This window comes from Hakea prostrata, chromosome 1 (genome assembly GCF_041222555.1).
Source record: "Hakea prostrata isolate BN-2017 chromosome 1, UWA_Hpros_2, whole genome shotgun sequence".
Taxonomy (NCBI): domain Eukaryota; kingdom Viridiplantae; phylum Streptophyta; class Magnoliopsida; order Proteales; family Proteaceae; genus Hakea; species Hakea prostrata.
This window is the reverse complement of record NC_142600.1, coordinates 22,562,722-22,583,854: the sequence shown is the minus strand read 5'-3', so window position 1 is coordinate 22,583,854 and position 21,133 is coordinate 22,562,722. Positions and strand designations below refer to the sequence as shown.

The 21,133-nt window shown below is 37.2% G+C and overlaps 2 protein-coding genes, 1 long non-coding RNA gene and 1 pseudogene across 8 annotated transcripts; 2 read left to right on the top strand and 2 right to left on the bottom strand.

Annotated features, from left to right (window-relative positions):
• Positions 1 to 254: 254 nt before the first annotated feature.
• LOC149028308 (1-aminocyclopropane-1-carboxylate oxidase homolog 1 pseudogene) lies at positions 255 to 1,561 on the top strand (annotated as a pseudogene).
• LOC149028307 (transcription factor EMB1444-like) lies at positions 1,479 to 10,536 on the bottom strand. 6 transcript variants are annotated; one of them, XM_089135799.1, is made up of 13 exons: positions 10,347 to 10,536; positions 9,143 to 9,313; positions 8,667 to 8,751; positions 8,496 to 8,537; positions 7,485 to 7,544; positions 4,530 to 4,649; positions 4,272 to 4,454; positions 3,614 to 4,172; positions 3,249 to 3,517; positions 3,046 to 3,147; positions 2,617 to 2,754; positions 2,394 to 2,519; positions 1,479 to 2,018 (listed from the first exon to the last, which is right to left on the bottom strand). In XM_089135799.1, the coding sequence occupies exons 1-13, from the start codon at positions 10,439 to 10,441 to the stop codon at positions 1,944 to 1,946; spliced, it is 2,025 nt and encodes a 674-aa protein (XP_088991925.1). In that variant the 5' UTR covers positions 10,442 to 10,536; the 3' UTR covers positions 1,479 to 1,943. The 6 variants fall into 6 exon arrangements, with proteins under 6 accessions (XP_088991925.1, XP_088991923.1, XP_088991915.1 ...); XM_089135797.1 differs by having other exon boundaries at positions 3,249 to 4,172; positions 9,143 to 9,283; XM_089135801.1 differs by having other exon boundaries at positions 1,481 to 2,018; positions 3,249 to 4,172; positions 4,629 to 4,649.
• Positions 10,537 to 10,627: 91 nt separating this feature from the next.
• On the bottom strand, positions 10,628 to 11,289 carry LOC149028306 (uncharacterized). The gene is made up of 3 exons (XR_016169949.1): positions 11,194 to 11,289; positions 11,009 to 11,120; positions 10,628 to 10,755 (listed from the first exon to the last, which is right to left on the bottom strand). It is a non-coding gene; the product is annotated as an uncharacterized LOC149028306 (long non-coding RNA).
• Positions 11,290 to 16,295: 5,006 nt separating this feature from the next.
• Positions 16,296 to 21,110, top strand: LOC149028305 (CASP-like protein 5B3). Its single transcript, XM_089135784.1, has 3 exons — positions 16,296 to 16,844; positions 20,480 to 20,612; positions 20,704 to 21,110. The coding sequence occupies exons 1-3, from the start codon at positions 16,714 to 16,716 to the stop codon at positions 20,893 to 20,895; spliced, it is 456 nt and encodes a 151-aa protein (XP_088991910.1). The 5' UTR covers positions 16,296 to 16,713; the 3' UTR covers positions 20,896 to 21,110.
• Positions 21,111 to 21,133: the final 23 nt, after the last annotated feature.

Below are 21,133 nucleotides of genomic sequence, written 5' to 3'. Positions count from 1 at the left end.
AAAAACGATTCAATCTGAGAGGCCAAAATAATGCGCCTAATTCTACAGAAACATCAATGTTTGCGTACCATGTAATTAATGTGCAGCAACGTGAAAGTCTATATCGAAACGAGAGTTGAGATTTCAATCTCGACCGTACGCAACACGGTACCGTACATCTAATGCAGAGTCCCCATGTAATTTCCACCCAGCCGAGCCCCCACCTACCATTAGCGGTCTCTCCGTACTGGTCGATGCTTAGAATAGGAGCCAGAAGACATGCCGCTTACTTGTGCATTTAGGCGGATTTAACAGCTCTGGGTTGGTCATCGTTACAGCAAAGTAAATAATAGAATGGTACTTTCTGATACCCAAGAGGGGGTTTCAGCTGGTTATGACTGGAAAAAGGAGCTGAAGGAATTTGATGATACTAAAGTTGGGGTCAAGGGACTGGTTGACGCTGGGGTTGTGAAGCTACCTTGTATTTTCGTCCACCCTCCTGACCCCCTCCATGAAGGGTCTCATGCTTCCCTCCACAACCACAGCCAAACTAGCTTCTGCGTCCCTATCATAGATTTGGGGGACAGCATCATCGATAAAGATGAAACCTCAAGGAAGGTGCTTCATACATCGGAGACATCAGGGTTCTTCTAGGTGGTGAATCATGGAATTACTTTAACCATTATGGATGAGATGCTACAAGGAATCAGAAGGTTTTATGAGCAAGACATTCAAGTGAAGAAACATTTCTACACCTGTGAATATGCGAACATAAGGGTTGCATACAATTCCAATTTCAATCTGTACAGTTCTACCACTGCTAATTGGAGGGACACTTTTTCTTGCATCATGGGTCCTGAACCTCTCAACCCGGAAGAGTTGCTTAAGGCTTGCAGGTAGGTGATATTTTCATTGATTATAGAACTCTACTTGCATCATCTTTCCCATTCAACTGAGTTTTTCCTCAGCTGATCTGATTAATTTGTAGAGATATATTGATGGAGTACTCAGATCAGCTTAAAAGATTGGAAAATGCATTGTTTGAATTAGTATCAGAGGCTTTAGGACTAAATCCTAACCATCTGAGGGAGATGGGTTGTGAAGAGGGACAACTCTTAATCTATCACTACTATCCTACATGCCCTAAACCAGAATTGACACCGGGCGCTACCTACACCTAAATCATATTTTCATCGATTTAGTACATCTTTGGCTAAGCTCTTGCTCCCCAAATTTTAATAGGATTCTGGATTCCTATTTCTAATTGTAATTTTGTTCAATCGCATTATGGTTGTGACAGCTTATATCCAATGATAAGTTCAAAAGTGCTGAACATCAAGTGTTAGCTCATAAAGTAGCGCCAAGACTATCGCTAGCATGGTTCTTCATGACAAGTTATCTACCATCAAGAAGATCATATGGGCCTATCAAAGAGTTGCTAGTGAAGGACAATCCTCCAATCTACAGGGAAACAACCGTCACTGAATACACAATACGCTACCTTACAAAGGGATTGGATGGTACTTCTGCATTGGAATATTTCAAGTTGCAAAATTCAATTCCAAAAGAAAAGAAAGAGTGACAGCTTAAAATAACCTCAGTTTTTCTCTGGGGTTGTGGAGAATTTGTAATTTCACCGAATGATACAACTCAATAATACATAATAATTTTACTGCATATAATCAATGAAAAATCAGAAAATGCCCATAAATTTCTATACAGGAAATATAAGGATCGATCTTAATACACTTCCAATGTTTTGTTCCCAAATTTGCAATCACTAGACCATCAAACAGAGTAGTGTAGGTCACCTTTGCACATGAATGGAACAACAGAAACAGAGTACTCAACAAAGAAGTACATGACTCAGAAAAACCAACTAAGACACTCAAAAGATATGATTGCTAGAAATTAGACACCAAACCTTCTGGACCATCATCCCATGACTGCCAATAGTGGGGCCATTAGATATTTTTTTTGGTTTGCAACAATGGCATAAGTGCCAACAAGATATCCATCCTATGAAGGCCTTGGCTACCCTGCATCCCATTCAACAAAATTAAACATTGCCGCTCTAAAAGAACTACAACAATACCAAAAGGAAATATGACTTCTTTATATTTTAGCGTTATGTTATACTTGGCTTAGGGATAGAACCAAGGTATCAAATTGCTGGTCCATCCCTTGGATAAGCCATGCATAATAATCATATCAATCTGATAAACAAAGTCTACAGAAATGGGCAAGGACATTTTTTTACAAATCCCAAGAACACGTTTGATATACTATCACAATGCAAAAAGAAACAAAAGCTTTTATTTGTTTGAGATGCCTGTGACTTACAACCTAAGACACGGAATGGATTTGCTCCACCTATGATGAACAAAATCTATTATCTTCAATTAAAATCATACCTCAACAACAAAGCATGCCCATGTCGTTTCACCACGAACTTCTGTTACACCTTTTAATATTGTGAGACCCAGACAGCTGAGAGCATCTGCTATAATGAAGAAAAGGCTGCATTCCTCACATAGCATCTACACATGTTGACCAACATATCAGGGAAAAAAATATGCTAGAGAAAAACAATCAGTAAGGAAGTTGGTATTCTGTGCATATTCAAGAAGAGCAAACCTGTACAAGAATTTGAGTTTTCACATTCAAATTATCCACCATTATTGGACGAACTGCCTGGCTTCCCACCTCAACAACCCAACTTGAACCACATTCAGGTCCCCCAGATCCTACTAAATCAATTCCCTTATCTTGCAACTGCATATTCAAAATGAATGTGTAAGTTTTCATATATGCATATCAGTAATAACCTACATGGTCAACTTTTTTGCATTCACTAATAATTTGAAAACTCAAGAGTAATGGTAGAAGGGACTGAAGAAGTGGGAACAATAAACCATATAGGTTTTAGATAAGAATAAAAACATGAGAACCAGTCTCATCCTGGAAAACATTCTAGCGTCACAAAATACTGAACCGCCAAAAGCTGGCCATGTTTTGGGTGCCACAACTACAAATCTTAAGAATTTCACCCACTGTGATGCTTACCATTGGTTCAGCGCACTTCTTTAAGTCATCAGCATACTTACTAACACTCTGCAGAAAAAGAATGTGTTTGATTGTATGCTCCAGAAGTGAATCAATACTGCACTGTGCAACCAACAAAAGGCAAAAGATACTTGGTTTATATTTAGGTGACAGATTTTTACATGAAAGAGATACATTTATGAACATCACAAATAAACTGTTACCTTCGAACCATTAGGCACGATCTCTCTGAGATCCTTTATACGATCTTGGATAAATTGCCTGTCCCTTGGTCTAGGTCTATTAGCTTCCCCAGGTCTAGCCCTCTTTTTGCTGCCTTTTGCTGGCTTCACTTGTCCACCCAACTGTTCGCTACATGTGGTGAGAGTTGTGGAAGATGATTCCTTTTGAGACCTTACCTGTACTTCAGTTGAACCACTAGCAGAAGTCTTGTAATTTAAATCCTCTAAAAGAGAGAATTCACCATTTGGCCCTGCTGAAACATAAGCATGCTTAGCCTGCAACGATGTCTGTGGGCATTTTTCAGTTGTCACTACGGACTCTGATAACTCACAAAATGAAGTCCCACCTTTAACACCAAGGCAAGCATTGGATACCACTGCTTCTAGAAGATCATCTGAATCATACTCTGATCTAATCTGACAGATATCCATCCCCACCAATGGTTCTACCAGTCCATCAGTTTCTCTCATCAGTGCCTTGCCCCAAGCATCATCATTCTTTTCCTGTTGAATAAGAGCCTGACCAAGGGCTTCATGTAGCTCAAATCCAGCAGAAGATTTTAAACAATTATTAACAGCATCCACATTTTCAATTTTAGTTTGTAACCCCAACTTCTGCTCTAAATGTTTTTGTTGCTGCATTTCAAGTAGCTGAGATGCATATGGTCCCTCATTTTGAAGATTGAAAATCCTATCACACTTAACTCCCATTGAAGTCATAGATGTAATAGAATCTGCAGGCTGGAGAGGGAAATGCTCTGTAGAACCTAGCATTAAATTATTTAAGTTTGTATTCTCAGCACAGAAATCATGTGATATTTTCTGACAAACACATGTTGAACTCACAGATACATCCTTCCATCCATTTGTATCCTCCCTACCCTTTCTGTGCTTGAGCAGTTTCATCTGCACACATTTTTGAAGCTCAGGAGCAAAGATTCCCAATGAATGTAAAAGAAACAGAGAGCTTGCATAATCCCAAAATGTGGTTGATTCAATTCCTACCTGCAGTTCAAAAGCTTCTGGGCCAAGATTATACACAGGAACATGAGGGATAATATTGTGTTTCGCAAAACATGGCAATGAATTAGGTCCAGCATCCACCTTTAACTTGTCTACACCTTCATCTAGAATGCCAAGACAATCTTTAATGATCTCAGAGTCTGAAGTTTTCATCGGTATTTCTGACTGTGAGAGAAGCTACATCAGATGCTAATACATTATAACAAGACAGCCCTTCGATTGAAAGAAATGGGTATGTACCAGACATGAGGTGGTCTTCACAAAATATTGTACTGGGTCTCGAAGAAACCTTGTAGAGAGGATTCGTAATGAATAAAATGTATCCTTGATATGACTCACCAAATTCAAATCCTGATAAACCTGCTCCTCTCGTAAGGGAAGAAGAAAAATAGTGATCCATAGCTAAAGTTAAAAGATTGTGTGACATCATATATAGGAGAAAACATGGATGTGTAATGATTCATCAAAAGGATTGGCAAAGAACAGGATTATACGACTGAAAAAAGTTGAAGCGTATCATGAATAGTGCAGTTGAAAAAGCCAACACTATAGCAACATCAGATATGCTATAGAACTTCCGGTCAGTTAGCCAACTCATGATCTGAATTCAGTCTTCCTAAGAGGAAGTCTGTCTGAACTTTCACTATTTCAAACAACTTGACAAGAATGTAATCTGATGACTTAAGTTACAAAAAAGAAATGTGATCTTCATCAGGAAGCCAAGCATTTCACTGATGCATAAAAAATCATGGAATTAATATGGATTGGAATAATGCATCCCCGATGGCCCAAACTTGGAAAACACATACATAAATATCTGGATATCTGGTAAAAGATGCAATGATGAAACAAAACCCCCATATATATAGAAAGATAGAGAGAGAGAGAGAGAGAGAGAGAGAAAACCAAGGTATCACTGAAATAAACATGGAACTTCTTATTAGTAGTCAAAAAAGTTTTCTAAAATTTCAGAGGGATTAAGATTTATTCTATCCCATGCTTCTTGTTGAACTCATTTGGTTATTTCACATGTTTCAGTTTTGTAATTTGCATCCTAGACTAGGTATGAGCATGGGAAAGGCCGAAGGCTTAACTTGGCCACAGATGGCTGGGGATAATGAAGCAGGTCCAAGATGACATAAATTAGTTCAAGGGTCCAGTGATTCAAACTTGACAGAGGATGGAGAATCAATAGAAAACTCACAGATTCAGCCAGTGGTTATAGAAGAAAAGGACAACAGCTTTGAGATTTCAGAATTGAGGGTTCCCCATTGCTCACAGTAATGCTTAATTAAACCAAGCTGTACTGAATTCCTACAGATTAAGTCAGAACTACATCCATGTTGCGGTGAAGCTGATTTCTAGGAAATCAGAATATCTGAGAAACAAACTACATTTTTTGAACTCTTGCAGAGTTCTTATCCTGAGTTTCACTAGAATGAGCATGTCTAAATTGTGAGAAATACTTTCCACTAGGAGTCTTCAACTCCAATGGGCATGCAAAGCGAATAGTAAATGCTTAGACTTTGAAGACATCCAAATTCCAAGAGGGGCTTGAGTCGGAGTCTAAGCACACAGTTGATTTATAACCCCATTTATCAGAATCCCTTAGTTATCCAAGCATTGGATTCATTACAATTAAGCTAGCCCATATTTATGTCAATAGTTTTTGATTGGCATGTTTTGGTCATCATCCTTATTGCTGGGAAAAAGTGCCACCAGTTCAGGTAGAAGATACTATCATTACTGATTGGACAATTCAACATCCAACGCATAATCAAAGTGGTGTTCACACACCTCACCCAAAAAAAAAATGGTATTACACGCTCAATTTTGTCAATACCATCCAATGTAATCCAATCCAATCCTTTTCCCAAGTAGCATATGCCGCATAGTTAACAAAGTGTACTGATGTCTACTCAATAAGTGGAACACATTAATAGTCTGCTCTCAGGTTGCACAAAGGGTCGGAGAAGGGCAGCCACACATTCTTAAAACCAGCATTCTTAAAACCAAAGAGTCGGAAGGAAAAGGGGAAAAAGCTCTCTGTTCCTGGTTCTATTGTTGCTGGAATCTCCAGCAGACATAGAAACCACTCACCTCCTACATATGTCAGAGACACAAACCCATTGTTGCAACTTACTTGATATGAATAATTTCCTCTATTATTCTATATCCACTTGAAGGAACTAAAGACAGCTAAAGGGTTTCATTTTCTACCTTCAGACTACGAGTTACAACTCCTACCCTTTCTCTTATACCTCATATAGAAAACATACAAGACAACGGTAAGCATTAAATCTAACATTTAAATGGTCCCCTACCCTATTGGAATATCCTGAAACTTCAATTTTCCTCCCCCTTTATTTCCTTTGGTAATGAATTTCTTATTCATCCAAAAAAAACCTCCTACTATGTTTAAAGATTAAGCCACTCACACTAAACATTAAGCATGCACACCAAGATAGTAGTAGAAAGATTAACAATTTAACATGCTGCTCTGAACATCAAATTCATTTTAACTATGTTAACGGACCAACAGCATGGGTCTTGCTTGATAGAGAATCAGAGTGGATTACAAATGAGTCACAAAATAGTGCTTTTTAACTATGATTTGATTTCCTCACCCTTTATTTTCTTTTAAAATTTTCATTTTCAAGAGTAGCTCTCTAGATTGTGCACCTCTTCTTTCCCAAGTTTTAGTTTGAAAGAAAGAAAAGGGGTGGGGGGGGGGCGGAGAAGAAAGTGGTTGAGCTGGTTGGATCCAGCAACTTCCACGCACACCCTTGGTGAAATGCCCTTAGCATAACGGAAAAATAATTATGACAATGTAAACGTAATTGTGACTAAACATAAAAATCCATGAATATCTTTTTCTCATCAATAAATTCAACAAATTTTGCTTTCAGATGATCAAGTTATGTGGAAAGTTCAAATATGCACTGCACCCATGCCACACCTTTGTCCTTCATATAAGCATGCCAATGCCAAGAAGGAAATTATAGTCACACAAGTTTTAGCATTTACCATGACTAGTTAACTCGGTCAGATGACAAAAGGAAACAAAATCAAAAGGCATCTACAGGTGGGCTAGATAGTTTCTATGATACTAGTGTGACCTACTGTTTTGTCGCTTCAATAATCATAGTTCGAATATTAACAGGTCAGATTACAAGAAGTTATGATTTAACTTACCATATTTAAAGAGCCAAGTTGTACAACTCCAAGAGGAGTCACAGCAACAACAGCAATGGTCTACAAAACAAGTAAATCATGGCAATATTATAGTGTCATAAGTGGTAACAAAAATGGTATTTAATTTAAAAAACTCAAAACAGTTGGACACAAACCCCTTCCCCCTCCCCTCTTCTCAATTTGAAACATGGGACCCAGCCACCCACTAAATCTTGACTGTTCAAATGATATAATGCCTCATGGACTGGAAATGTCATCAATTTAGCAAGGCCAGCAGAAATTCCAAGCATTTACTCCAGTACCATCATTTGCCATCAGAATCAATGGCAGTCATCAGTTCACAGTTCACATGATACAAAATCTCCCCCTACCATTCTCATTTCTAATCTTCATGATGGAAATTTACACACGGTTGGATGGTCCTAATGTCCCAAACAACAAATACTCCACATTGATGAAATTCATGCTTGCAAAAATCTCAAATTTAAAAATGTTCAGCAACTTAAATGGAACAAACAACCTAAACTCAGCCAGAATTACATAACATGATGTGGTGGGCCATCATGGGTAGGGCTCCCATCATACACCAGTTGCAGTTAATAGTGGAAGTCATTGGAATGGGCCATCAAATCAACAGAAAGAACCTATTCAAAGACCACAGCCTGAAGCCACATCCACCAAATGAATGTAATCTACTAATCTGATCAACTAATTTTGCAAAATATAAGTATCCCAAATAGTGTAGAGCATATGATTAGGATCTTATATATATTGTGATCTGATGGGGGTCACTAGGAACCCAGTTGATCAATCTGCTCAGAATAAGGTTGGAAGGGGGGTGTTTAACAGAGAAGAAAATGAGTATCACTGCCAGAAACAAGTCTTAACCATACTAGCTGGTGAGATCAACTCCCAGCCCATCTATATATTTGGTGCATCATACATGTTGTGTTAAGTATATGCACAACTAGAACATGTGTAAAACAATAAAGGATAGACAAAGAAATTTACCCTAATCCCAGCTGAGAATTGAGTTTGCCATCCATCACAGCACTGGGAATCACCAAAAATAAGCAATATGAATATGTGGTAATAACATAAGTGGACCATCCTCATATGTTCTGGAAGCAGAATGAACATACATGAAAATTATTCATTCACTGGTAGACAAGAAATCCTTACTTTAGATGATGACCACGAACCAGATGCAAGCCTGTCCGCGAAAGTCCACTGATGTGTTCCAGATGCTGCCACTTGGCCAATAATCCTGCTCAAGAGAGTACAGATATTAAGCCCAAAAGTGATTAAATGTAATCTCAGTTGAGAAAACAGTCAAGTGAAAATGAAAAAGCATACACTAAAATATGTAGGAAGAAAAATTTTCAGAATATACTTCAATGCCACAGCCAATATGAATAATAAGGAAAACCCCAAAAGAAAACTATGTCCACTATAACTTGAACATAATTCCGTCCACATTAAATTTACTGATTCACAAGACAGCACAAACTCCTGTACATCAGGAATATAAAGCCTTAAGATAGCACCTAGTCATCCATCCCATACCCCTATCAACCAACAGAAAAATAATAGGCAAATAAATAAAACAAAATAAAATAAAAGAAACAACGGAGAAAAAAAGAAGTGTGCAGTCATACCCTTCACCAAAAGGATATACAGAATATGTCATCTTTGCCAGGGCTAATCCAAGTGGGTCTTGTTGATACCTCCCGTCATTGATATCCGCAATGGTATCTATAAAGCACATGCTCTCTGAATGGTCAGGAACTTCATGGTTACTGTAGTAAGCATCCCCCCAAGTCAAATTCCTGAAATGAGTTCAGTTCCCCCACAGAAAGAAGATGAAGATCCAAGGATGAACAACTAATTATTTAAAATAAAAACAAAAGATTGATCGTTTGAATAATTCATAAAAATCAATATAATGTAAGGGTGGAAAATAGAGGATGATAATTCAAGTCAGAAAATTGTTCTCCTGCACCCAAAAGGGATAGAAGTGGAATCACCTCAAGTCTCAGATTAATAGCAACATATTATTTAGCACATAGAAATTTTAAAAATGGTTAAACAAAGTTCTAAAAAAAAAAAAATTAATCTCATCGAGAAATATATTAGAATAAATCATGAGCTAAGCAGATCTTTGCAATTTTCAACACAAAGGCCATTATCCTACATAACAAATTCAAACACATGAGCAGTAAGTCATGGCTTCCACCTATAACATTTGGAATAACCATGTGCTTCCAGATTTTGAAAACAATGATAAATGAAAATCAAGGTGCTTACCAAAGGGAAATTAAGTTTTATTATATATATTTTGGAGGTTGAAACTCCAACGATTTCCTAATTGAGTCGGCTTGATTTAGTTTCAACTCCATCAGCTAACTCTAATTCTAACCTGACAATCTGAGGAGCAGAACCTAAGAATGGAAGCAATAGATCAGTGTAGACAAGATGCAGAAAATAGCAATGTGAAATCATGATTAGTGATCATATCTTCCAATACAGAAATTATAATATTCATTTCAAGTGCAATATTCAATTGAACTGCAAACATAAAATGAATCATTATCAGAAGTAAAGAAACAGAAGCTCTCCAGAAACTATAATCACAAACTATGAATGGTAACCGTTATCACTTACTAGTAACGAGAGGTACACAGCGCTTAATCTAGCATTCTGTCCGAGAATATTTGGGAACAACTAAACAATACAATAACAGAACCAAAACCAAGAACTTCAATTTTTAATTTCAACTTGTATAATTTTGACAGTAAGCAATAGTGTGAGTGATGACCAGGATTATTCAAAGAAATGCAAAAAAGGCAGAAGCTAACTTACATGCAGCCTCGATGTTTAAGCTTCCAAAAGATAGCGTATTTCCACTCTGTTTTGAGACAGAGGCTCCTGAGAGTTTCCCTCAAGTAAGTACCCATCTCGAAAACTGTGAAATTTCTTACTCCGCTGTGAACACCCAGAGTTAAACCACAGAGAACCCTAAGTTACTCAAATGCATAACCCTAGCTGCCTCTGTAAGAACCTCTTCCTGCTTGTTTCCTTCGTAAACCCGCTTGTGGTGTTATTGGTGGTCCAACAGTAGGCAGAAGCAATTGGTCCATCTCCCAGCCCTCAGACAGCCAGTCCCAAGACCAAAGTCTCTTTTAGAATCCTCAAAGCTCCAAATGGTTCTAAAAATCAAAATTCCAACAAACTAACCAGATCAATGATGAAAGCCACCCAACAGCTCAGCCTGTCAGAGCATTTAGCCATTAATTTAGAATGGACGCAGAGTATTTCGATCCTCCCCCTCAGAATTCTTTCAATTAGACTTCAACAATTGGGAAAACAAAACTGTAGCTTCAAAAGGAACTCACAGAGAAATGAGTGGTAAATCTACTGTATATCAACACATACCCAAAAGCACGAACGAATTCCAAGGCATATAACGTCATGGGAATTGCATGAAGCAAAATAAAAATAAAAGTGCTAATGTTTAAGCTTACTGGTTCAAGTTGAATGAAGATTAACGTCTTCTCTAGTTGAATATCTTCGTGAAAGGGTCTCGCCCTTCTAGTTCAAGCAATCAACAACAGTTCTCCCGCGCAAGTGGAATCTCTGAAACAGAAGAGAAATCTACTTAGGGTCTTGCTGCTTTCTCAGGCTCTGCTAAAACAATCGAAGAAAGAACCTTTCATTGTTCGAGATTCATCACAGGATGCTTAGTGCTCTCTCTCTCTCTCTCTCTCTCTCTCTCTCTCTCTCTCTCTCTCCCCCCCCCCCCCTCTCTCCCTCTTACAGCTTCAGTCCTCTACGTAATACAGGATCCATGCGCAACCACCTCCATAGACACTGGCAGCTCCCATGCATCTCGCGTATCATATAGCCGTACCTCTGAGAACCTCTGAAGTAACTGAATGTCTGAATCATAATCATATATAGAGATGAGATTAGAGACCTGAGGTTGGGAACTTAAAAGCACAAGTAAAATCTGTATGGGTGAAATGTCTAAAATACCTCCACTAAATACTTTTCTTCGTTTCTGCATCCACATTCATCTGCATCTGAGACTTTAGGTGGATAAGAGGAAGAAGAGTACCAAAGCATTTCAAGGAGAGAGAGAGAGAGAGAGAGAGAGAGAGAGAGAGAGAGAGAGAGAGAGAGAGAGAGAGAGAGAGAGAGAAGCTATGATAACAATGCTAACTAAGGGAATTACAAAGGAGATACATTGCATGCATGGAACTGGGTTTGAATAATAAGAGTGTGTTTGCTCATAAGAGGGTAAGTGTTTGGCAAAGGTGGGAAGCAATGACAGTATATGTTGGCCAACAACATTATGGCCTACGGTCAAGAATTGCTTCTTATCCTCCCATCATTCTCTTACATCACTCAGATATATATATAATGCAACCATGAATTTTTACCTTCCCATGCTTTATGGTCTCATCTTTCTTTAACCTGTAATGATTCTAATAACACTAAAAGGTGACTCACAAATTCAATCCAAGGGATCCTTTCTGATGAACTTTCATGCTTATTTTCCTACCCCAGATGGATAATTTCCAGTTGTAATACTCTTCCTCACTAGCTACTGGCCGTCCAATGATGTTGGAAACCACAAGATCAAGTTTTCTGGGTTCACTGACCTGAAACAAATATTTCCACCCACATAAACCTTATATTCTGAGCATCTATCTATAGTTCTAAACCAAAGAGCCATGAACTGACTGGAGTAACTTGTTATGCTCGATCTCATGGCTTGTCTACAAATTAATTCTCCATGTACCTCACCAACACAGCAAATTAAGTACTCCGAAACCCATGATTCTCATTTCCCCGTTATCACTATGATCTTGGGAGCTCGATTCTATTGTCCATTAATGTTTTGAATGATGAAGTGGTTGTGATGATAAGGTTGGATAAATTAGTGAAATCACTAATCATAGAAAGGCCTCTAAGATCTATTATTAATTACTGTATACCAATTATGCCAACGAGGAGGGCATCTTAAGCTTCATTAATTGAATGAAAGCAGCAGGAACAATGGTTATATATAAGGAACATACATGATCTAATTAGCTGATGAGTTAGTGATGCAAATGATACATCATTTTCATTGAAAAGAATTAAGAAGTGAAATGAGTAGAATCATGAATACAAAGTGACAAAGGACAATGATATATCTGTCTAACACAATAGGGAAGAAGGGTTTCAATTTCCCATCGAGTAAATCCAACCAAGTGTTGATATGAGATGAGGAACATGTGAGGATTCCACCATGTACCTTTAGATTACATGAATCCCTCTCTTGTGTCTCTTTTTCCCTTTCCTGGATCTAATCGTCAAGAGAGTAGTTAGGCACTCAGATCTGTCTCTCTGATGTCCTAATGAACCAGAATCAATTAGTGGATTTTATAGCTTTGCTTTTTACCAACATGTAATCCAAAGTTGAGCTGCACTGCTACCTTTAATCTCCATAGTAATGAATGATGGTTTGATCTCCCTCTCTCCCTCTTTCTCAAGTCAATTTAGATGTGCGTGAAGAAGCTCTTTTTGATGGGCATGAGACGGCAGCTGGGCACTAGCTGAGTGGAATGTCTACTAAGAGTTGGAGTAGTTCAAGTCTTTTTTTTTTTTTCTTTTTTTTCAATGAAAAGTAGTTCCAAGTCTTCAAGAAACGTTAGTGTCTATTTACTTATCTAAATCAAATCCCTGTATTCATGAATCGAAGATTTATACGTGTTTAGTCGTAAAACATTCATGGATTTATGAAATCTATGGATTTCATTTTTTCCTAAAAACATGAATTAAGTTATTCTTGAGTATTTTCACCCTAAGTATAAAATGGATGAAATTTGTGGATTCACGTGGATAAACCTGACAGAAATCTACGAACTTCAATAGATTTGAAGCTAACTAAACAGTTAATTTTTTGAACCATGAATCCATAAATTTGAGATCCCATTTCATTTCAAATCCTTGAATTCATGGTACCAAACAAGCCCTAACCCATTTCATTGTCACTTGGTTTCAACATTTTACAATTGAGTCGAGTTGTTTATGATATTTTATTATTTAGGGGTGTCAATAAAATCCAATTGAGTCGAATCCACCTAAACCCATCCAGATCACAGCCCGACTTTTCAACCTAAAGGATGTATTTGGATTACAAATTAATTAGTCTTTGGATGAATAACTAGATAACCAAGTACATGTCCCACTAAACCTGATGACCTAAACATTTTCTCACTTCAATAGCCGTACCAATCTTTTCGACTCCAATTGCCATGGAAGAGAATCCAAGTTTCTTACCAACAAAAACAGAAAAAAGAAAGAATTCAAATCTCTCCAAGATTGCAACTACTATAGCTTTGTAGAAAGCCAGGAAATTTTAGAAGAAAAAATGGATTGGAGGTTCAATCTCAAAATGAAGTAAATGATTGGGTTGTATAAGATGAACAAGTTTAAAAATTATTCTAGGATAATATGTCACCCTTATCTGAAATTGATGAATAAATAGTTAATTTTCCAACAAAAGATAATTAGGACTGTAGAGTATGCTCGCTCTTTTATTGTCAATAAAGCACATCATATAAGTTTGTTAGCATGGACAAAAATCAGGATTAGGATTAAGGTAAATCATTGCTACTCAACCTTACTCAATCCTATTGGGGTAAATCAGGGTGGATTGGACATACAAGAACCTCGACTTAGTAGGATTTAGGTCACTGATTCTTAAGCCCTAATAAGATTGGATTTATGTTTAGGTCCGACAGTTAAGGTTAGGGTTTAAGCTAATAGGACCCAACCCAACCCATTGACACTTTCGTTATTATTGTCTTTCATATGGATTATAAAGCCCATATGGAGGAGGATCAAAAAAAAAATATCTGAAGTTTCAGTCATCTGATCCCTTTTGAGTGGAACCTAGATCATGTCCTTTTTTTCTTAACACCCCCCCCCCCCCGCCCCCCAAAAAAAAATCATCTCCTTTGATACCATTTCATGAACTATCAGATCAATAAAACTACTACAAATTTTACAATATTATCCCTCATGTATCACCCATTGAGATAAATTTGACATATTGTATCTCATCAAAATTCAAATTTGTTTGCTAGGCATCTCCACACATCTAGTGGTCCAACTGGAGCAGTACCTAGTATAGTTTGACCTATGATATAATTGTCAGTCAAACTATTGAATGATATGAGTTTTAAAGTTTTTACATGACAAGTCTTATTGGATTTGTTAAAAGAAAGAAAAAAAGATAGGAACACTGAATTTTTCTTTGGTTAAAAGGATTTTTTTTGGCAAGACTTTCAGGTGAAGTTGGAGAGGATATTATGCATATATATATATATATATATATATATATATATATATATATATATATATATATATATATATATATATATATATATATATATATATATATATATATAACATACACCATGGTCCACAGACTTATATTATCTATGTTGGTCTGTGAAATAAGAGAAGAGAAGTAGGTGGCAATTATGGGAATTCAATAAGTCGGTTTGGAAGTCCACCATTAATTGGAAGCAACTATGGTTATTAATTATTTAATTAAAAAAAAAACTGTTTTTTGTTGGCACCTACGTGTGTGGAATTGTGAAGTTAATGATATCCTTCTATGGCTCTTCTTATGAATCAATATAGATTAAACATATAAAAAGTTCTAAAATATTTTGAAAGTGACTCACGATTTTGCTATTGTCAATAGCTCAAAGCAAAATACATATACGTTAAATACAATATTTAGTTCCTAAGATTAACATAGTGATAATTCAATTTCAAAATATTTTGAAAGCTTTTCTCTAGTACCTACATTTTCTACACATTTAGACAACAATTTAAATATTAAAAACTTAATTAATACTCAAATGAAATTTTTTTTAAATTTATATATATATATATATATATATATATATATATATATATATATATATATATATATATATATATATATTCATATGAAGGTCTTTAGAGTGCACTCATCATAGGCTAACGGAGATGCACCAACAAGTATGTGAGTCACATGTGTCCCGATGAGACATGCATCATATGTTTTTACATTACATATGTAAGCATGCTGGTGGCAACTAACTGCCTTGATTAAGCTTCAATGTAGACACACTTCGACCAGATTCAACAAAATCAAGTCAATGGGTCTTTCGGAAAACAAATCAAAGTTAAAATGACTTATCATATATCACACACATACCGAATGAGAAGGTTTTGTCTCTATTGAAAGAAAGACTTGTTAAGATGTTATACTAAGAGTGGAAAAAAGGGCAGAGCTAGAGTTTTATTCTAACCAACTTTTATCACTTACTAGTAAACATACTAGTTTTGTTTGATTATAAAGATACTTTGGAAGGAAGGAGAAATTTTCATAGTGTAATCAATTGTGTTTATTTCTCTTTAAATTGATCTCAAAATTTCAGCTTTGGTCATCAAAATTCTTTATTTTGTATTCATAGCCTTTTCATTTTAAATAGTAAATGCATTTTCATGAGGTCAAGGGTTTAAATCTTTTGCCTTCTTCTCCCTCCTAGTTCCCCAAAAATAAATTAAAATATAAGAAAAAGCTAAGGTTGCTGCTGCTTCTTCTTCTTTTTGGTTTTTTCGCGTTGAGAGCGGACGATATCCCAAGATTCCCAACCCCCGATCGCCGTCACTGTTTATCACTAATTAATATATTTTCCTTAAGTTAACAACCAATTAAAAGAAAAAAACATGAGGCTAACAAAGCGTGAGGTTGGCATTTTCATGAGCAGTTTGATTCTCAACATCCATGGAAGACAAGTTACATGGCTTTTCCCTTCTGAATACTCGATCAGAATTGTTTGTAGTTGCTTACGAAAGTGATTCTCCTTTCAACTACCTCTGCCCTCCTCCTCCAAAGTCCAGTTTAATTGATTATCTGGGTATCAATTTCTCTCTTTTGGAGGAGTTTCTCCCAGCAGTCCAGCTGAGGGTTGAGAGCGAAAGTGTGAACCTTGGTCGTATCTTGGGTCTGAGATTCAGATTCTGGGCGACGATTACCTTTGAGTTGGGACTAGCTATCTGCTGCATGCCCTGATGCTTGGAATGAGGGGTTTTCTTCCATTTTAGTTCTCGAGGAGGTGATTTTTTTTCCCTCCACAACTTTAAATTTTGGGGAGGTGGGTTGTTGCTGGAACAAATGAAAGATTTTCCAGGAACACCTGGAACTTGGACTGCCGTCTTCCTTCGAGTGTTACAGTGTCTATTTGCAGTGGGTTCAATAGCTTTGATGGTTACTACATCCAACTTCTTCGGATACACAGCTTTCTGGTATTTCCTACTGCCTACTTCAAAACTTTCCTTTTTTTCTCTGACCCCCAACTTCTTTTTTCAGCAAATTCATAATATGTCTGAGATGCTACTTCCGTTTTAAATTCATTTTTATTTTGTGAAAGAATTCATCATGTATACGTGAAGTTTTATCATTCAATTCAGACAAACTCATCATTTGGTTTTTGGGAATTTTGCTTGGTTTGGTCGTTAGAAGCTTTTTAACTCTCGTTCTTTCTCTCTCTCGCTCGCTTCCCCCCCTCCTTCCCTTCTTGGGGAGTGGGGTGGTGGGAAGGGGCTCAAAACCACATTGAGTTTCTCAGAGGGTTCATAATGGTAAAGATAATTGAACTTGGTTATGGATTGAATTATAGTTTTTGAAATATAGGATGCTTATAAATGAAGTGAGTAGGAAGTTTAGGGAAACCCCCCACCAACCTCTCCGTGGCGACATATGTTTTGGAGGGGGGAACAATGGATTGGGGTGGGAAAGGGAAGCACTTTTACCATGCTAAAGAGAACCTTTTCCTACACTCTTTTATGGATATGCAATATATTAGGCTTTACAAATATATTGGTACTGCATAAGATCCACTAGGGAGTATTGTTCCCAGGGCTGGTCATGCTGAAGTTTCCTTTTACAGTTAACACCAATTCTCATTTCACTAGAGCAATAGGCTGTGTTTGGATCCTTGGAGCTAAATTTTTGAGTATATGATAGCTGGTTACTCAATACTCAAAAAGTAGTTTTGACTTGGTTAAAACTTTAAATTTCAATTTCAGGAGATGATCCTGTAATTGATCAGAGTTGGACATTGTGACTCCAGGTAACATGTTGTGGATCAGGTCACCTTGTAAAACCATATGATGCAATTCCCATGGCATTTTGAACTTTCATGGTTCCAAAACCTTGCTAGAAAGAATGTCAACATGTTCATGTAGCACCATCATGGGTTGCTGTGAGGCTGAAGATGTCAATGATGTTCATGTTTACGGGTTTTCCAATTTATTCTTACTTTCTGTCTGACTTTGTTATTGCTTTTGTTCTTTTCATATCTTGGCTTCTTGCTACATCAATAGGGGTTCCTTGCCTTACATGCTGTTTAAGCGAGTTGTTGAGGAATAGGGAGAGAATCAAAGAAATTGTTTCTGATCTTTCTCTTGGAGCAAGAATTGTATTAGTAAGTGATACCACCTTTGATGGAAAGTCTATAATTCTTCGACATTCTACTTCTGTTGACGATCCAGGGTTGAAGGAATTGTTTATGGATCATTTGAGAAGGAAAAGGGCTTGGAGAACCGTCAGAGGTTTATAATCTGGTTTCTTCCTGTATATGATTATGGGAACTGAAGGCTGCACCATGAATTTATTATCTAGGGAGGGAACAAAGGTGTAACTAAATACAGTTTAACAAAAAATAGTCACTTGAGGAAATTTGGTCCTTTAGTAATCCCTTGTGAATGTTAATCTTTTTGGATTAGTGAACATCAGTTAGTATAGAAAACCAAAAAGATTCTCTACCTGCAATTTGAACAAGTTAGGGAAAATATATAAGATTCAGAATGGAATTTGTTTTTCAAAAGGGAGAAAAAAATAACTTTCTTGAAGTGGTAATGTCTTTTTAGAATCCTGTTACTTTGAATAGCATCAAAATAGATTGTGAAATATCATTCATCATAGAAAGCCGTACACAAAACATTGAATTTAAGTTTAGAAGCTACATAACTATTGCTTAGGGAGCATTTGAATAAGAGTTATACTGTTGATGTGAAGAGAGGCATACTTAAGAGATCTATTGGACATAAAGTTGTGGTTCATGTTAGTAAGATTGTGTCCAATTCTAATTTTGAGAAGTGTAGGACTTGTTGACTGTCCCACTAGTATAGGTGATATGATCTGGATTGGAGGAGCTAAAGGAGCCAGGGATAGGCCTAAAATGGCTATAGAAGAACAAGTGAGGAAAGACATTCATAGGTCAAGAGGAATAACAACTGTCTTTGAATGTGGTTGATAAGAGAAAGGAGATCCATGTAGGCAACCCCATTTACTTGGATGATGCTGTGTACTGGTTTGAAGGAAAAATTACTAATGTAGATGGGGCAAACTCACCTTATCCATTGTTTACTTTTGGATTTTCTACTTCATGTTCCCTTTCCCATGCTTCAGTCATCAATATCAGAATGCAAATGTTGATCAATTGGAATACGGAGCATTTTGCCTCCCTTTGGTTGAATATGCAATCTATTGTCGATTGCAGTTGGAGGAGCTAGCTGATATTGTGGAACAGAACTTTGAAGCATGATAGCTTCAACAATATGGTGGCAACTAAAGCTGGAAAAGGATATTTACTTTGGAAGCACTGATGGTGTGTGGAGGTAAACTTCCCTGGTTAGTTATATTCCAGCTATAGCGCCCTGGATTGATTCTGAGCACTACTTATTAAGGTTTTGGGTTGCAACTGTTTTTGGGCAGAGCTGGGCTCTAGGGATCTGAATCTCTGCATTCTTCCAGAAAAGTGATTCTGAGATGCATTTGTTGATCAGATCAAACTCGGTTCTATTATTACCATGTTACAAATAAACTGAATATGAAATGCTCATGCTTTTGCAGCATGATAAAGATTACAAGTGCATAGATTGAAATTTCAGCTTTGAGAGAGGAGATCTTGTACTATCAACTTACTTAGGGTAGCCAACTGGATTAGACTAGAGCTTGAAAGAGCTCATGGATGGATGAAAACAAAAGCAGAGTGGAGCTTTAAGAGGTTTTCTTGTGCATAAAACTAGGTCACAATCTTGTGAAGCTGTTTTATTTCTGGATACCAATATTTTTGGTAGAATAGCAGATGATAAGATTTCAAATTCTTTTAGTTGTTATCTGATGCTGCAACTCCAGATGTTGCAGGAGTTTCTTTTGGGAGTTCACGCCAAAGAGTTCCTGATTTTAGATTTTGAATAGCTTTTGAAGTGGTTGACATTCATTTATAGGGGCGCACGCCGGGGGGGTGGGGTGGGGTGGGGTGGCAGAGGTGTTGAGCTCCTCTTCTAGATCAGATCATCTTTACTATAGCATTCAAACTTCAATAATGGGCTCTAGGTTTCAGGTTTTCTCGACTCATATCAGTCAAAGGACGAGGATTTTAGTCCTAGGATCATGATCACATAACCTGATGTATGGATCCCGAGTACCTTTGAATTGACATACATTTGAAGGGCAGCTCTCATAAATTAAAACTTGCTATCTTCAGTACCTGATAGCTGATAGCCTGATTTTTAAGTAGTAGTTCAAGAAGTGATTTCTGTAACTGGCTATACTCTTTGTATACTTGTCCTAGTCTTTGTTTATCCATACAAGCATGCTTGGATAGAGGGTGGTAGAGGAAGTATGAGTCTTATGTGTCCAGCTGTTTTAGGTCATTTTTCATTCCTTTTCTGCTTTCAGGACTCGAAAGTGGGAAGATAAGAAGAGATGGGAATGGGGTGGCATGGGTGGGGCAGCAGGAATATTTGTGCAAACATATCATTGAAGTCCCCAGAATCCTTCATTTCAATTGCAGCATTTTCAGTCTTGTACAACTTGTTCCCTTTATTATGACTTCTTAAACCTGATGTTGAAGCCACCATGGTCTCTGCAGCTATCTGATTGCTTCATTGGTTTTGCAAGTCATCTGGAGCTTCGCGCTTGCCTGTTTGGATACATATGCCTTGGCAAGAAAGACTGTGCTCCACAATCCTATTTTGGTCTGCCTCTTTGTTGTTGGAGATTGGGTTAGCCTTGATCAAACCCTTTGGCTTCTCTTATTCTTTTACTGTGTGGTCCACAAGCTGTTTGTTAATAGCTTTGAATGACAATTTTCAGGTTACGGCAACAATCACTCTCTCAGCAGCATCCTCAGCGGCAGGTGTAATAGTCTTATACACTAAAGATTTTGGATTTTGGGAGGGAGTGGACTGCATAAAATACCAGATATCAGTTTCTCTGGCATTCTTTAGCTGGATTATGGTTGGAATATCATCTTTAATAATGTTTGGGCTTCTGGCTGGAGGTTAAACCTGCGTTTGCTTAATAGTTCCTATTCAAGTGATGTGCCAAATGAAATTCCAATCAACCCCCAGGCACTGCTTCGCCCCATGCTTCCAAAATAAAATGTACAAACAAAAAGTATAGAGAGCCTTCATTTTTTTTTTTTTTAATTTTTTTTGGCATTGCAATGCCAAAATTGTATTATACATCTGATACAGCTGGGCAACGGAATTGAAAGAAGAGATTATGAAGATTGTTACCAATT

Coding starts and splice junctions, on each gene's coding strand:
- LOC149028307 (XM_089135789.1), bottom strand. CDS start 10,441: ATGGGTACTTACTTGAGGGAAACTCTCAGGAGCCTCTGTCTCAAAACA. Junction 7,545..8,495: donor AATTCTCAGCTGGGATTAGG/GTAAATTTCTTT, acceptor CTTGTTTTGTAG/ACCATTGCTGTTGTTGCTGT. Junction 2,755..3,045: donor AGAAGTGCGCTGAACCAATG/GTAAGCATCACA, acceptor TTGAATATGCAG/TTGCAAGATAAGGGAATTGA.
- LOC149028305 (XM_089135784.1), top strand. CDS start 16,714: ATGAAAGATTTTCCAGGAACACCTGGAACTTGGACTGCCGTCTTCCTT. Junction 16,845..20,479: donor TTCGGATACACAGCTTTCTG/GTATTTCCTACT, acceptor TGGTCTCTGCAG/CTATCTGATTGCTTCATTGG. Junction 20,613..20,703: donor TCTTTGTTGTTGGAGATTGG/GTTAGCCTTGAT, acceptor GACAATTTTCAG/GTTACGGCAACAATCACTCT.